General features: G+C 42.6%; 1 protein-coding gene and 1 long non-coding RNA gene across 2 annotated transcripts; both read left to right on the top strand.

Annotated features, from left to right (window-relative positions):
• The first annotated feature begins 1,032 nt into the window (after positions 1-1,032).
• LOC116362170 (deleted in malignant brain tumors 1 protein-like) lies at positions 1,033-2,986 on the top strand. Its single transcript, XM_031816476.1, has 4 exons — positions 1,033-1,291; positions 1,749-2,069; positions 2,169-2,257; positions 2,371-2,986. The coding sequence occupies exons 1-4, from the start codon at positions 1,033-1,035 to the stop codon at positions 2,503-2,505; spliced, it is 804 nt and encodes a 267-aa protein (XP_031672336.1). The 3' UTR covers positions 2,506-2,986.
• A 10,844-nt stretch (positions 2,987-13,830) lies between these two features.
• LOC116362169 (uncharacterized) lies at positions 13,831-15,407 on the top strand. Its single transcript, XR_004207719.1, has 2 exons — positions 13,831-14,393; positions 14,667-15,407. It is a non-coding gene; the product is annotated as an uncharacterized LOC116362169 (long non-coding RNA).
• Positions 15,408-16,300: the final 893 nt, after the last annotated feature.

Here is a 16,300-nt window from a genome sequence, read left to right as displayed (position 1 = left end):
ATCTGCTCAGGAAATATCAACATATTATAATTATATTCAACTGATTTCCTTCATTCATACAACTTCCTCTGCACCTCTCATGATGACTGTTTAACTTGTCAGTCTGCTTTACTAAATAGATCATTCAGTCAAGTAGAAATGAAATGCAACTTAAATATCCCAGAATGCATTTGCATTTGAGTGTTATCTCAGTGAATTTCTCTACTCACAACCAGTGTCACAAAGAGAATGAGGGAGGAGGAGAGGAAGACAGAGAGATGAGAGAGAATATATTTTTATCACTGAGTTCTCACCAGTGATTTCATTATAACCAGTAACCTTTTCCACTATTGGCCCATCCTGACCCTGACATAATGAATCAGACCTTGTAGTTAAGCTGTGTGTGAATAGTGAAGTGAACTTATTCCTGTCTCCTGCCTGCATTATTCCCAACCTGATCCCGAGTGACTAAGAACCAATTTCTACCCCTTACAGTATAAAAAATAGCAAACTACAATCTTTTATCCAACATATTTGTGTTTAGTCATCGACAGTGTCATGAACAAAACGGATTGAATGTTCAACCAACTATTTTTCTCCAGAGTCTGTGCGGCTTGTGGATGGAGCTGGTCTCTGCTCTGGGAGAGTGGAGGTGAAGTCCAATCAGTCCTGGGCCTCAGTGTGTGAAGCTGACTTTGACCAGCAGGATGCAGAGGTAGTCTGTGGGGAGTTTGGCTGTGGGGCTCCTGCAGCTCTACAGGGGGGGCTCTATGGAGAAGGTGGGGGTCAGACCTGGGATAAAGAGTTCCAGTGTAAAGGTAATGAGTCCCTTCTCCTGGACTGTGACACCTCAGACAGAAAACACAACACCTGCCTACCTGGTAATGCTGTTGGACTCACCTGCTCAGGTAAGAAACAGTTTGTCACTCAATCAACATTGTTTCTCACCTGGAGTGAAGAATATGAGAGACAATATAGGTGTGTTTTAGTGAGAAAATAGTAAGATTACTGTCTCTCTCTTTTCTTTTCTCAGAGCCTGATGATGTGAGGCTGATGGGAGGAGGCAGTCGCTGTGCTGGTGGAGTGGAGTGGTACGACCAGGGAGAGTGGAGGACTGTGGGAGCTGATGACAGGGACCAGAGGGATGTAGCTGCAGTAGTGTGTAGACAGCTGGGTTGTGGCTCCACAGTTTCAGTACCACCTGGAAACACCACTAGAGGGAAAAACATTATCTGTTCTGGATCTGAGCCTTCACTGAGGGATTGTTATAGAATGTATGATCTACTTCCTGGACTCACAGTGATCTGCTCAGGTAATAACAATAGATTATAATTACATTCAACTGATTTCCTTCATTCATACAACTTCCTCTGCACCTCTCATGATGACTGTTTAACTTGTCAGTCTGCTTTACTAAATAGATCACTCAGTCAAGTAGGAATCAAATACAACTTAAATATCCCAGAATGCTTTTGTATTTGAGTGTTACCTCAGTGAACGTCTCTACTCACTACCACTGTCACATGTCATGTTATTGTCACATCTAAATGAGGAAAGTAGTTGAGGAGCTACGTTTTCTTTTTCTCTCCTCTTGTTCCAGATGTCCTGCTTCAGCCTGATATCAACATATGTTGTCTCAGTGACTGTAGGCCCACTACTCATGTTGCCCTGTGAGGGAGGGTGGCTGGCACTGTTACATGCTGATGTTGTTGTCATATCTATAGGAAACTAGTTGAAGAGGTTTTTCTTGTTCTCTTTTATTGTTACAGATCTCCTGGTCCAGCCTGATATCTTCCTGACTGACCCAATGGGAGGGGTCTCCAGATGCCACCAGGGGCCTGAGATGTTCAGGGGCTACAACTTCACCATCACCTGCTCCACTCAGCCACAGTACCCAGGAGGCTCTTTCCTCCTCACGTTCACCGGCTCCAACAGAACCCAGACCCAGCCAGCTGTCAATCACTCTGCTGCCTTCCTCTTCCCTGCTGCAGATGACTCCCACCAAGGGAACTACAGATGTGTTTATGAGACTTATGTTTTCTCTCATAACTTCTCCTCTGAGAGTGAGCTCCTCCCCCTCACCATCACAGGTGAACATGACCCAGACTTATAACTTTGTCATTGACAGATTTCCCACAGATCTATGTGATGATGATCAGTCCCCTCATCAAAGGTGTTTCTGTTTGCAGCCTCTCCTCTGCCAGCCTTCATCATCAGACACGTTGTAGTGCTGCTGATCCTACTGACAACAATCACCACCTCCTACCTGTACTACAAGGTAAAGATATTTACTCAGACGTTATACAAGTCATTTAAACTAGAGGGAGAGGGGGAGAGAGAATGGAGATACCAGAGAGTAAATGTCTGACTGTTGGTGCTGTGTCTCCCTAGCCCACCAGCAGGCAGAAGAGAGTGAACAGGGTGAGCAGCATGGATCTTTATGTCAATGCCATGGAGATGGTCTCTCTGAGCTCCAGAGCTGAAGATGGACTGGGAGAGGAGAGAGCAGCCCAGGGGACGGAGTAGGAGGAGAATGAAGCTGACCCTACATGCTGATCTTAGGTCAGTTTTGTGTTTTAAATCGATGGTCAGCAGTGGACTGATGTTTAAAATGTGGTGACAAACCTGAAGTGGTTTTAATTTTAATCACAAGTTCAGAATTAGTTTATCTTTCTAGTACCTTGGAAGAAATCTAAAAGTAGTGACTGCAACCACCATTATTCATTTAGTTTGGTTTTTACCACCAGAGTAACATGGGGTTTTGGGTAACATGGGGTTTTGGTAACATGGGGTTTTGGGTAACATGGGGTTTTGGTAACATGGGGTTTGGGTGACATGGGGTTTTTGGGTAACATGGGGTTTTTGGGTAACATGGGGTTTGGGTAACATGGGATTTTGGGTAACATGGCGATTTGGATAACATGAGATTTGGGTAACATGGGGTTTCGGGTAACATGGGGTTTTGAGTAACATGGGGTTTGGGGCAACATGGGGTTTGGGTAACATGGGGTTTTGGTAACATGGGGTTTGGGGCAACATGGGGTTTGGGTAACATGGGGTTTGGGGCAACATGGGGTTTGGGTAACATGGGGTTTTGGTACCATGGGGTTTGGGGCAACATGGGGTTTGGGTAACATGGGGTTTTGGTAACATGGGGTTTTTGGGTAACTTGGGGTTTGGGTATCATGGGGGTTTGGGTAACATGGGGTTTTGGGTAACATGGGGTTTGGTAACATGGGGTTTTGGGGAACATGGGGTTTTGGGTAACATGGGGTGTGGGGTAACATGGGGTTTTGGTAACTGGGGTTTGGGGCAACATGGCGATTTGGATAACATGAGATTTGGGTAACATGGGGTTTCGGGTAACATGGGGTTTTGAGTAACATGGGGTTTGGGGCAACATGGGGTTTGGGTAACATGGGGTTTTGGTAACATGGGGTTTGGGGCAACATGGGGTTTGGGTAACATGGGGTTTTGGTAACATGGGGTTTTTGGGTAACATGGGGTTTGGGTATCATGGGGGTTTGGGTATCATAGGGTTTTGGGTAACATGGGGTTTGGTAACATGGGGTTTTGGGGAACATTGGGTTTTGGGTAACATGGGGTGTGGGGCAACATGGGGTTTTGGTAACTGGGGTTTGGGGCAACATGGGGTTTGGGTAACATGGGGGTTTTGGTAACATGGGGTTTTTGGGTAACATGGGTTTTGGTAACATGGGGTTTTTGGGTAACATGGGTTTTGGGTAACATGAGGTTTGGGTAAGATGAGGTTTGGGTAACATGGGGTTTTGGGTAACATGGGGTTTTGGGTAACATGGGTTTTGGGTAACATGGGGTTTGGGTAACATGGGGTTTGGTAACATGGGTTTTTGGGTAACATGGGGTTTGGGTAACATGGGTTTTTGGGTAACATGGGGTTTGGGTAACATGGGGTTTTGGGTAACATGGGGTTTTGGTAACATGGGATTTTGGTAACAATCGGTTTTTAATTATTTTAAGAGAGTAGCTCAATTACGTCTGTTTCATGTTCCAGTATTGCTTCTTATCTTTATTTATTTATCTTATTTAGTGTCTCTTAGATTCTTTATGTTATTTAGTGTCTCTTATATTCTTTATCTTATTTAGTGTCTCTTAGATTCTTTATCTTATTTAGTGTCTCTTATATTCTTTATCTTATTTAGTGTCTCTTAGATTCTTTATCTTATTTAGTGTCTCTTAGATTCTTTATCTTATTTAGTGTCTCTTAGATTCTTTATCTTATTTAGTGTCTCTTAGATTCTTCATCTTATTTAGTGTCTCTTAGATTCTTTATCTTATTTAGTGTCTCTTAGATTCTTTATCTTATTTAGTGTCTCTTAGATTCTTCATCTTATTTAGTGTCTCTTAGATTCTTTATCTTATTTAGTGTCATTAGGATAATAGTAGACCAACCCAAGTTGTACTGTTCAGTAGGATAATAGTAGACCAACCCAAGTTGTACTGTTCAGTAGGATAATAGTAGACCAACCCAAGTTGTACTGTTCAGTAGGATAATAGTAGACCAACCCAAGTTGTACTGTTCAGTAGGATAATAGTAGACCAACCCAAGCTGTACTGTTCAGTAGGATAATAGTAGACCAACCCAAGCTGTACTGTTCAGTAGGATAATAGTAGACCAACCCAAGCTATACTGTTCAGTAGTATAATAGTAGACCAACCCAAACTGTACTGTTCAGTAGGATAATAGTAGACCAACCCAAGCTGTACTGTTCAGTAGGATAATAGTAGACCAACCCAAGTGGTACTGTTCAGTAGGATAATAGTAGACCAACCCAAGCTGTACTGTTCAGTAGGATAATAGTAGACCAACCCAAGCTGTACTGTTCAGTAGGATAATAGTAGACCAACCCAAGTGGTACTGTTCAGTAGGATAATAGTAGACCAACCCAAGCTGTACTGTTCAGTACTGTTTATTAGGACATTAGTAGGTATTGTATTGAATATATATATATATATATATATATATATATATATATATACAGACACCTAACACTGTTGTTGGATTAGCAGTGTTTATATAGTACAGACACCTACACTATTGTTGGATTAGCAGTGTTTATATAGTACAGACACCTACACTATTGTTGGATTAGCAGTGTTTATATAGTACAGACACCGAGCACTATTGTTGGATTAGCAGTGTTTATATAGTACAGACACCTAGCACTATTGTTGGATTAGCAGTGTTTATATAGTACAGACACCTAGCACTATTGTTGGATTGGCAGTGTTTATATAGTACAGACACCTAGCACTATTGTTGGATTGGCAGTGTTTATATAGTACAGACACCTAGCACTATTGTTGGATTAGCAGTGTTTATATAGTACAGACACCTAGTACTATTGTTGGATTAGCAGTGTTTATATAGTACAGACACCGAGCACTATTGTTGGATTAGCAGTGTTTATATAGTACAGACACCGAGCACTATTGTTGTATTAGCAGTGTTTATATAGTACAGACACCTAGCACTATTGTTGTATTAGCAGTGTTTATATAGTACAGACACCTAGCACTATTGTTGGATTAGCAGTGTTTATATAGTACAGACACCTAGCACTATTGTTGTATTAGCAGTGTTTATATAGTACAGACACCTAGCACTATTGTTGGATTAGCAGTGTTTATATAGTACAGACACCTAGCACTATTGTTGTATTAGCAGTGTTTATATAGTACAGACACCTAGCACTATTGTTGGATTAGCAGTGTTTATATAGTACAGACACCTAGCACTATTGTTGGATTAGCAGTGTTTATATAGTACAGACACCTAGCACTATTGTTGGATTAGCAGTGTTTATATAGTACAGACACCTAGCACTATTGTTGGATTAGCAGTGTTTATATAGTACAGACACCTAGCACTATTGTTGGATTAGCAGTGTTTATATAGTACAGACACCGAGCACTATTGTTGGATTAGCAGTGTTTATATAGTACAGGCACCTAGCACTATTGTTGGATTAGCAGTGTTTATATAGTACAGACACCTAGCACTATTGTTGTATTAGCAGTGTTTATATAGTACAGACACCTAGCACTATTGTTGGATTAGCAGTGTTTATATAGTACAGACACCTAGCACTATTGTTGGATTAGCAGTGTTTATATAGTACAGACACCTAGCACTATTGTTGGATTAGCAGTGTTTATATAGTACAGACACCTAGCACTATTGTTGGATTAGCAGTGTTTATATAGTACAGACACCTAGCACTATTGTTGGATTAGCAGTGTTTATATAGTACAGACACCGAGCACTATTGTTGGATTAGCAGTGTTTATATAGTACAGGCACCTAGCACTATTGTTGGATTAGCAGTGTTTATATAGTACAGGCACCTAGCACTATTGTTGGATTAACAGTGTTTATGTTTATATATTTTTTGTCTTTTACAATCAAACACACTTCAAAATACCACATTTGTTGCTCGGTCACACACAGCGTTAATCAAAAACATGCAAATGCCTTAATGCTCTATAAAATGCCTGGTACAATGATAACACTTATCTCTATATTAAATGCTTATAATAGTTATTTAATTACCTTTGAGAGATGACGAGGAGACCCACGAGATCAGGAGCAGAGTTTCAATCGGTCAGAGTCCTTTTAAGAATTTAGATAGGTAGCGACTCCCCTCTACTGGCTGAGAGGTTGAATTGGTGGTTTACTAAATTGAGAGATTCAAGTTTGGAACGGATGAGAGAACCCGCTGGTGATTCCCTGCCCCACTGGAATATCGAAGAGTCTGTGCCACACAACTAGGGCGAGGTACTGAGCTCAATCGAGAGTTGCAGTTTCAAAGACTGGCTCTGGATATAATTTGCATCAGTATACAAGCACCAAGGCCACAGGCGAGAGAACAGCTGTTCAATAGTTAAAGGGTATATCGGAGAGACCCTTCTCAGATCCAACAAGTTAGAATCTTTAAGTAATTTGAGTCAGGTGGCTCTACTCTATCAGCAATGAGTCTATCAGCTGTTCCCATTCAGAGGTGTCACTTGAGGCAGAGGGTGATTCTTCCTGACACCAGTAGTTGGTTGGCTTGAGTCGTCTTCTGGTGGCTTTGCCCAATCCGGTATTTCAGTAGGCGAGGTCATCTCTGTCTCTACCCTTGGTGGGTAAGACAGGGGAAGAGGACCAGGAGGTAGATCCCTTTGGCGTTTTACTACAACATCATTAAAATACTCCTACTACAATGTGAAAACATTCTACATTGTGACATCATTAAAATACTCCTACTACAATGTGAAAACATTCTACATTGTGACATCATTAAAATACTCCTACTACAATGTGAAAACATTCTACATTGTGACATTTCATTGATATCATGAAACAACTCCTTCATTAATGTATTCTCTGATGTTTGGTCAGATATATTTTATCAGAGTATCTCTTGTGACATTGATCACAGCTATGAGATTTCTCTCCTGTGTGTGTTCTCTGGTGTGATATCAGGCTACTTGACTGAATAAAACTCTTCCCACATTGACTACAGCTGTAAGATTTCTCTCCTGTGTGTGTTCTCTGGTGTACTATCAGCCAGCTTGAGTGATTTAAACCTCTTTCCACATTGAGTACAGTTAGAAGGTTTCTCTACTGTGTGTATTTTCTGGTGTGATTTTAAATATGTTGAACAAACAAAACTTTCTGCAGGCAGAGCAGTGGTAAGGTTTCTCTCCCTTGTGTGTTCTCTGGTGTGATACCAGGCTACTTGACTGAATAAAACTCTTCCCACATTGACTACAGCTGTAAGATTTCTCTCCTGTGTGTGTTCTCTGGTGTATAGTCAGATGGCTAGATGTAACAAAACTCTTCCCACATTGATCACAGTTATAAGGTTTCTCTCCCTTGTGTGCTCTCAGATGTACTGTCAGGCAGCTTGAGTGAGTAAAACTCTTCCCACATTGATCACAGCTATAAGGTTTCTCTCCCTTGTGTGCTCTCAGATGTACTGTCAGGCAGCTTGAGTGAGTAAAACTCTTCCCACATTGATCACAGTTATAAGGTTTCTCTCCAGTGTGTATTCTCTGGTGTATTGTAAGTTCTGATGAAGATTTGCAACCTTTTCCACAGTCTGAGAAGCAATGAGATGTATTCCCTGTTGGTCTCTGCTGGTGATTCTTGAGGTGATATAAACTGGAGGGACTCTTCTCTGCCTCGTTAGCTTCATGATGTTGAGGCTCCCCAGAGGATCCGCGATAGTCACGTCTCTCTCCTGTGTAAACAACAAGTCAGACAGATGGTTAAAGGCCCACAACAGCAGAAATCCACTGTAAAAGGTGATGCCAACAGCGTAGCCATGATGTACAACAATTGACGTCTGTAATGAATGTTGAAATTACTTGACAATTGTCTTAAGACAGTCAAGTGAGCAACAATAGTCATATTTAGTCTTGTTTTCACATTAGTAGTAACATCAATGATTTTAGGCAAAAACAAGTAAAAGTTTTTGACATCCTAAGCAGTGTGCCAGATGACTTTTGGTCTTCTATATAGGCCCCTTTCTGTGTTTGCTAAAATTTCAACAAGGGCGATGCACATGCAATTTGGATGCAGAAACGCCTCCCTTCTAATGCAGAAACCCCTCCCTTCTAATGCAGAAACCCCTCCATTCTAATGCAGAAACCCCTCCCTTCTAATGCAGAAACCCCTCCCTTCTAATGCAGAAACCCCTCCCTTCTAATGCAGAAACCCCTCCCTTCTAATGCAGAAACGCCTCCCTTCTAATGCAGAAACCCCTCCCTTCTAATGCAGTAACACCTCCCTTCTAATGCAGAAACCCCTCCCTTCTAATGCAGAAACACCTCCCTTCTAATGCAGAAACACCTCCCTTCTAATGCAGAAACACCTCCCTTCTGATGCAGAAACACCTCCCTTCTAATGCAGAAACCACTAGTTATGGATGTTGTATATCTGCCTGGAGCAAAAAGGTGAGCAGACATTGTAGTTTTTCCACAATGTATTCTGAATATGACAACACACTATCAGTGTAAGATCAGGATGCTACTCAAGGAACCTCACATTAATCTCTGTGTCTATTCACTAGTTCACCACCATGGGGGAAAACTCAGGGGACTTCTCATAGGCTGACAGCAGATATAGCCTCCATTTCCAGGTTGCTTATGAGTGCAATTCACACTACTTTGGATTATAATTGTAAGGCTCATTTGAATGTCCTGATTAATATAACGTTTATGTTTTTGTCGAAAATGTACCACTTTATATTTAAAAACGACTTCAACCAGTAAAATGTTCTTTGGCTACTATTCTAAAATGGATGACATTTTTTTAATTTTCTATCTTCAGACAATACCCCATAATGACATCACAATACCCCATAATGACATCACAATACCCCATAATGACATCACAGTACCCCATAATGACATCACAATACCCCATAATGACATCACAATACCCCATAATGACATCACAATACCCCATAAAAGTGAATAAAGGTTTAGAAATGCTTGCATACCAGGGAACTTTTGGCTAAACCAACTATATCATACTACGACCAATAAGCAAACTACAAACTCAATGTACGTCACAAATAGTACAGTTAGTATGAGTATTCCAACACAGCTCAGGTCTCTGGGCTGCCATTTTGTTTCTGTTTGAAACCCAGGTTGCCCCTTTAAAAAAGCCACACAACAAACAACCAATCTGCAGTTGAAACAATAACAAAGTTGTCATAATTTTTTTTCTCCAATGTTTAGAAACAAATGTCAGATTTCCCCTTTAACACCACACACATCAGTCCCACAACTGCCCCTGTTTTTAACACAGTAACGGTACCTACAGTTGAAGTCCAAAGTTTACATACACCTTAGCCAAATACATTTAATCTCATCACAATTCCTGGCATTTAATCCTAGTAAAAATTCCCTGTCTTAGGTCAGTTAGGATCACCACTTTATTTTAAGAATGTGAAATGTCAAAATAATGGTAGAGAGAATTATTTATTTCAGCTTTAATTTCATCAAATTCCCAGTGGGTCAGAAGTTTACATACACTCAATTAGTATTTGGTAGCATTGCCTTTAAATTGTTTAACTTGGGTCAAATGTTTCGGGTAGCCTTCCACAAGCTTCCCACAATAAGTTGGGTGCATTTTGGCCCATTCCTCCTGACAGAGCTGGTGTAACTGAGTCAGGTTTGTAGGCCTACTTGCTCGCACATGCTTTTTCAGTTCTGCCCACAAATGTTCTATAGGATTGAGGTCAGGGCTTTGTGATGGCCGCTCCAATACCTTATACTTTGTTGCCATTTTGCCACAACTTTGGAAGCATGCTTGGGGTCATTGTCCATTTGGAAGACCCATTTGCGACCAAGCTTTAACTCATGTCTTTACATGCTCCTCCTTCACATATGACTCCTGATGATCAACCTCCTCATTCACATCTGACTCCTGATGATCAACCTCCTCCTTCACATCTGACTCTTGATGATCAACCTCCTCCTTCACATCTGACTCCTGATGATCAACCTCCTCCGTCACATCGGACTCTTGATGATCAACCTCCTCCTTCACATCGGACTCCTGATGATCAACCTCCTCCGTCACATCTGACTCCTGATGATCAACCTCCTTCACATCTGACTCCTGATGATCAACCTCCTCCTTCACATATGACTCCTGATGATCAACCTCCTTCACATCTGACTCCTGATGATCAACCTCCTCCTTCACATCTGACTCCTGATGATCAACCTCCTCCTTCACATCTGACTCCTGATGACCAACCTCCTCCTTCACATCTGACTCTTGATGATCAACCTCCTCCTTCACATCGGACTCCTGATGATCAACCTCCTTCACACCTGACTCCTGATGATCAACCTCCTCCTTCACATCTGACTCCTGATGATCAACCTCCTTCACATCTGACTCCTGATGATCAACCTCCTCCTTCACATATGACTCCTGATGATCAACTTCCTTCACATCTGACTCCTGATGATCAACCTCCTCCTTCACACCTGACTCCTGATGATCAACCTCCTCCTTCACATCTGACTCTTGATGATCAACCTCCTCCTTCACATCGGACTCCTGATGATCAACCTCCTTCACACCTGACTCCTGATGATCAACCTCCTCCTTCACATCTGACTCCTGATGATCAACCTCCTTCACATCTGACTCCTGATGATCAACCTCCTCCTTCACATATGACTCCTGATGATCAACTTCCTTCACATCTGACTCCTGATGATCAACCTCCTCCTTCACACCTGACTCCTGATGATCAACCTCCTCCTTCACATCTGACTCCTGATGATCAACCTCCGCCTTCACATCTGACTCCTGATGATCAACCTCCTCCTTCACATCTGACTCCTGATAATCAACCCCCTCCTTCACATCTGACTCCTGATGATCAACCTCCTCCTTCACATCTGACTCTTGATGATCAACCTCCTCCTTCACATCTGACTCCTGATGATCAACCTCCTCCGTCACATCGGACTCTTGATGATCAATCTCCTCCTTCACATCTGACTCCTGATGATCAACCTCCTCCTTCACATCTGACTCCTGATGATCAACCTCCTTCACATCTGACTCCTGATGATCAACCTCCTCCTTCACATCTGACTCCTGATGATCAACCTCCTCCGTCACATCGGACTCTTGATGATCAACCTCCTTCACATCTGACTCCTGATGATCAACCTCCTCCTTCACATATGACTCCTGATGATCAACCTCCTTCACATCTGATTCCTGATGATCAACCTCCTCCTTCACATCTGACTCCTGATGATCAACCTCCTCCTTCACATATGACTCCTGATGATCAACCTCCTCCTTCACATATGACTCCTGATTATCAACCTCCTCCTTCACATCTGACTCCTGATGATCAACCTCCTTCACATCTGACTCCTGATGATCAACCTCCTCCTTCACATATGACTCCTGATGATCAACCTCCTCCTTCACATATGACTCCTGATGATCAACCTCCTCCTTCACATCTGACTCCAGTGATCAATCCAGAGCGTCTTCTTTTTCTGAAATTCACCCTCACCTTTGATGCGCATGAATCAAGTTATCTGGACATTTTGATTACGAAGGAGAGGGGTGGCTTTATCACAGAACTATACAGGAAGCTGACGGACAGGAAATCCCTGATAGCTTCCAACCTACAACCCTAGAAAATAGCCTCCATCAGCCAATACTGTCGCATACGCAGGTTTTGTGGTACACAGAGTGACTATCACAAACAAGCTGACTGTCTGGCTGAGTTTTATAGACAGTGGGGTTACCCAGAGGACTGTCTGGATGAGTGTTTCAGACAGTGGGGTTACTCAGAGGACTGTCTGGATGAGTGTTTCAGACAGTGGGGTTACCCAGAGGACTGTCTGGATGAGTGTTTCAGACAGTGGGGTTACCCAGAGGACTGTCTGGATGAGTGTTTCAGACAGTGGGGTTACTCAGAGGACTGTCTGGATGAGTGTTTCAGACAGCGGGCTTACTCAGAGGACTGTCTGGATGAGTGTTTCAGACAGTGGGGTTACTCAGAGGACTGTCTGTCCATATAAAAATATGACCCAGGATGACAACCTTACACCCAAACCTCCCCTTCCTCCAGACCAACATGTTCAATGCTACCTTCAGTCCTCCCCAAACCTCCCCTTCCTCCAGACCAACATGTTCAATGCTTCCTTCAGTCCTCCCCAAACCTCCCCTTCCTCCAGACCAACATGTTCAATGCTTCCTTCAGTCCTCCCCAAACCTCCCCCTCCTCCAGACCAACATGTTCAATGCGTCCTTCAGTCCTCCCCAAACCTCCCCTTCCTCCAGACCAACATGTTCAATGCTTCCTTCAGTACTCCCCACTTGGTAAACAGTTTGACCACATCATTAAAACACTGGCACGTCTTGATCACTGATCCACAACCGGAGAAGACGTTTAAAGAACCCCACGGGGAGTCTTCAGACACGCCCCCAACATCAGTCAAATGGTGGTGAGGTCTGATCTTCCACCAGAGCCACGTAGTACTTTCCTACAAGGTTCGTTACACTGCTAGCTGGTAGGACTCCTTTGCTGGATTAGACTATAGCTGAGATCCCAATACCCATGTAAACATAGCTAAACATAGCTTACTGATAGATCAATGAGGTTAGATCCAATACCCATGTAAACATAGCTTACTGATAGATCAATGAGGTCAGATCCAATACCCATGTAAACATAGCTTACTGATAGATCAATGAGGTTAGATCCCAATACCCATGTAAACATAGCTAAACATAGCTTACTGATAGATCAATGAGGTCAGATCCAATACTCATGTATTGCGAACAGGTCGATTGTAGCAGTAGTTGTTTCGATGGCGACTTACTTGAGTTATTTTGACCGCGGTGGTTATTGAAGTCGTGGTTTCGTGGAAGAAACCGTTGTTGTGCATCGTCTTTCAACGCTCCAATACCTGATAATGACCAAACCTGTTTAGTTTTAACTTCAATTAACCTGAAAGTGTTCATAGTATAAACATCTGTTGTGTTGGTAGAATGTGTAAAGACCCACCTCATTGGTTAATATTCCCTGTAGTAGATACATCTGTTGGGTTGGTAGAATGTGGAAAGACCCACCTCATTGGTTAATATTCCCTGTAGTAGATACATCTGTTGTGTTGGTAGAATGTGTAAGTAGGTTTTAAATTCATACTTATTACAAATCTGCAGTTGTCTGACTATTATATTATTATTTAATGAAAGAAATGTAAAAATGCACTTTTTGTCTGGAAATAAAATAAACATTTATCTGCGTTAACCACTCCAGTCAACAGATGGCGATATGCGTTTTTCAGGCGATGCTATCAGAGTGACGTATAATGTAGTGGACGGGACGCTTCTTCAACAACATCTCGTCAGCCACCTCGGTAGCTTCCTAGCGGAAACGTTCAAGCTGTTCAGACTGCTTCGGTCTATATTTACTTCTGTATTTGGAACATAATTCTGTCTTTTAACTAGTTTCCCCCATTTCATGTCATATTTCCGTTTAGTCAGGTAACGGTAGCTGGCTTGATAAATGAGCCTATCACTAGGCTAGTCGCTAACTAGCTAGGTTAGCTGGCTAACATCCCCGACCATGAGCTCAGCAAGCTGCTGCCCTCCTGCTAAAAAAGAGGTCTGCTGGAAGGAGAAAGAAGGTATTTGGCTGAACGTTGTCGTGAAAGAGGAGAATGAAGAGGAGGATGTCACAGTAAACGAAGAAGTAGAGGGTGAGGCTGTTACACAGAAAGAAGAGGAAGAAACGATTATACTTTTTTTGGAGTGAATGAAGGAGAGATAACTGTCATATTGAAGGAGGAGGAGAGGGAAGAAGAGGAGGAGACAGAAGATCTGAGTAAGTCCTGTCTTGAAAATAGTTGTTGAACTGATACGTGGTTTTAAAACGGCATTCTACTCTAGTTCTGAGCTTAAATGCCGTGTTTTAATGTAGGAATTGATAAAGCTACACTGTAAGATGTGAATACCATCAAGAAGCTGCCCAACAACAAACCTTTAACAATGGATTTGCACCCAAAATCACAACTTAAATGTCTCACGGAATGGACTTGCCATGTCTCTGTCTCTGACAGGTCTCTGTTTAATTAAATCATCTGTTTGTCTTGGACAGGAGAGAGACCAGACTCTCCTTCTGACAGCAGGAAGAGTCCTTCAGGGAAACCAGACCCCGAGACGTCCAAACCAGCAGGACGACATCACTGCTCCCAGTGTGGAAAGAGTTTTACTCAGTTAGGGAGCCTGAGAACACATAAGAGAATACACACTGGAGAGAAGCCTTACCACTGTTCCCAATGTGGAATTACGTTTACCCAGTTAGGGAGCCTGCAAACGCATGAGAGGGGACACACAGGGGAAAAGCTTTTCCAATGTTCCCATTGTGGAAAGAGTTTTGGCCAGGTAGGAAACCTGAACAAGCATGAGAGGACACACACAGGTAAGAAGATGTACCGCTGCTCCCAGTGTGGAGAGAGATTTACCCGGTTAAGGTACCTGAAAGAGCATGAAGGAATACATACAAATACACAGGAGGAGAAGACATACCACTGCTCTCATTGTGGAAAGACATTTTCCCAGTCAGAGAACCTGAAAACACATGAGAGAATCGAGAGGCTGTGTTCTGACTTGTGTTTTTGACTGAGAATGTGTGTGTTTGTTTGGACTGTCAGACTTGAGTTCACTTTGTGTAATGTTAGTGCACTATTTTTAATTGTGATTAATCCATTGTCTGAAAGGGTTAAAAACACACTGAAAACATCCAGAATACATCCTATATACAGCTACAATCTACAATGCCATGTAAACACAAGATGACATTGAGGTTAAATAAAGTGTGATTTATCAATGGAACATATTTTGACACGTCCACTGTGTGTCTCTGTAGAGTCATAATATCCATAACAACTAGAGGTCAAACAGGGAGATGGTTCCATTCATTTTCCCCACAGGGCTGTGTTTTGTTTAGACTCACCCTGGTGTGATGTTTTGATAACCATGTAAACCTCTCTGGGACAAGGTGACTGAGGACACAGTGTGTTGTCAATTTATTGTCATGTTTTTAAAATGGTACAAAGGCCTTTATTTTAGCTGGACCCCAGGAAGAGTAGCTGCTGCCTCGGCAGGAACTAATGGGGATCCATAATAAACCCCAGGAAGAGTAGCTGCTGCCTTAGCATGAACTAATGGGGATCCATATTAAACCCCAGGAAGAGTAGCTGCTGTCTTGGCAGGAACTAATGGGGATCTATAATAAACCCCAGGAAGAGTAGCTGCTGTCTTGGCAGGAACTAATGGGGATCCATAATAAACTCCAGGAAGAGTAGCTGCTGCCTTGGCAGGAACTAATGGGGATCCATATTAAACCCCAGGAAGAGTAGCTGCTGCCTTGGCAGGAACTAATGGGGAGCCATAATAAACCCCAGGAAGAGTAGCTGCTGCCTTGGCATGAACTAATGGGGATCCATAATAAACCCCAGGAAGAGTAGCTGCTGCCTTGACAGGAACTAATGGGGATCCATAATAAACTCCAGGAAGAGTAGCTGCTGCCTTGGCAGGAACTAATGGGGATCCATATTAAACCCTAGGAAGAGTAGCTGCTGCCTTGGCAGGAACTAATGGGGAGCCATATTAAACGCCAGGAAGAGTAGCTGCTGCCTTGGCAGGAACTAATGGGGATCCATATTAAACCCTAGGAAGAGTAGCTGCTGCCTTGGCAGGAACTAATGGGGAGCCATATTAAACCCCAGG

This window comes from Oncorhynchus kisutch, unplaced genomic scaffold (assembly GCF_002021735.2).
Source record: "Oncorhynchus kisutch isolate 150728-3 unplaced genomic scaffold, Okis_V2 scaffold803, whole genome shotgun sequence".
Taxonomy (NCBI): domain Eukaryota; kingdom Metazoa; phylum Chordata; class Actinopteri; order Salmoniformes; family Salmonidae; genus Oncorhynchus; species Oncorhynchus kisutch.
Note: the sequence above shows the minus strand (reverse complement) of the source record. Positions and strands in the feature narration are given on the sequence as shown.

Bases quoted from the DNA above. Each gene is read 5' to 3' on its own strand.
- LOC116362170 (XM_031816476.1), top strand. From the start codon at position 1,033: ATGGGAGGAGGCAGTCGCTGTGCTGGTGGAGTGGAGTGGTACGACCAG. The intron at 1,292-1,748 runs GTAATAACAATA...TTATTGTTACAG, and splicing joins ACTCACAGTGATCTGCTCAG to ATCTCCTGGTCCAGCCTGAT. The intron at 2,070-2,168 runs GTGAACATGACC...TTCTGTTTGCAG, and splicing joins CCTCCCCCTCACCATCACAG to CCTCTCCTCTGCCAGCCTTC.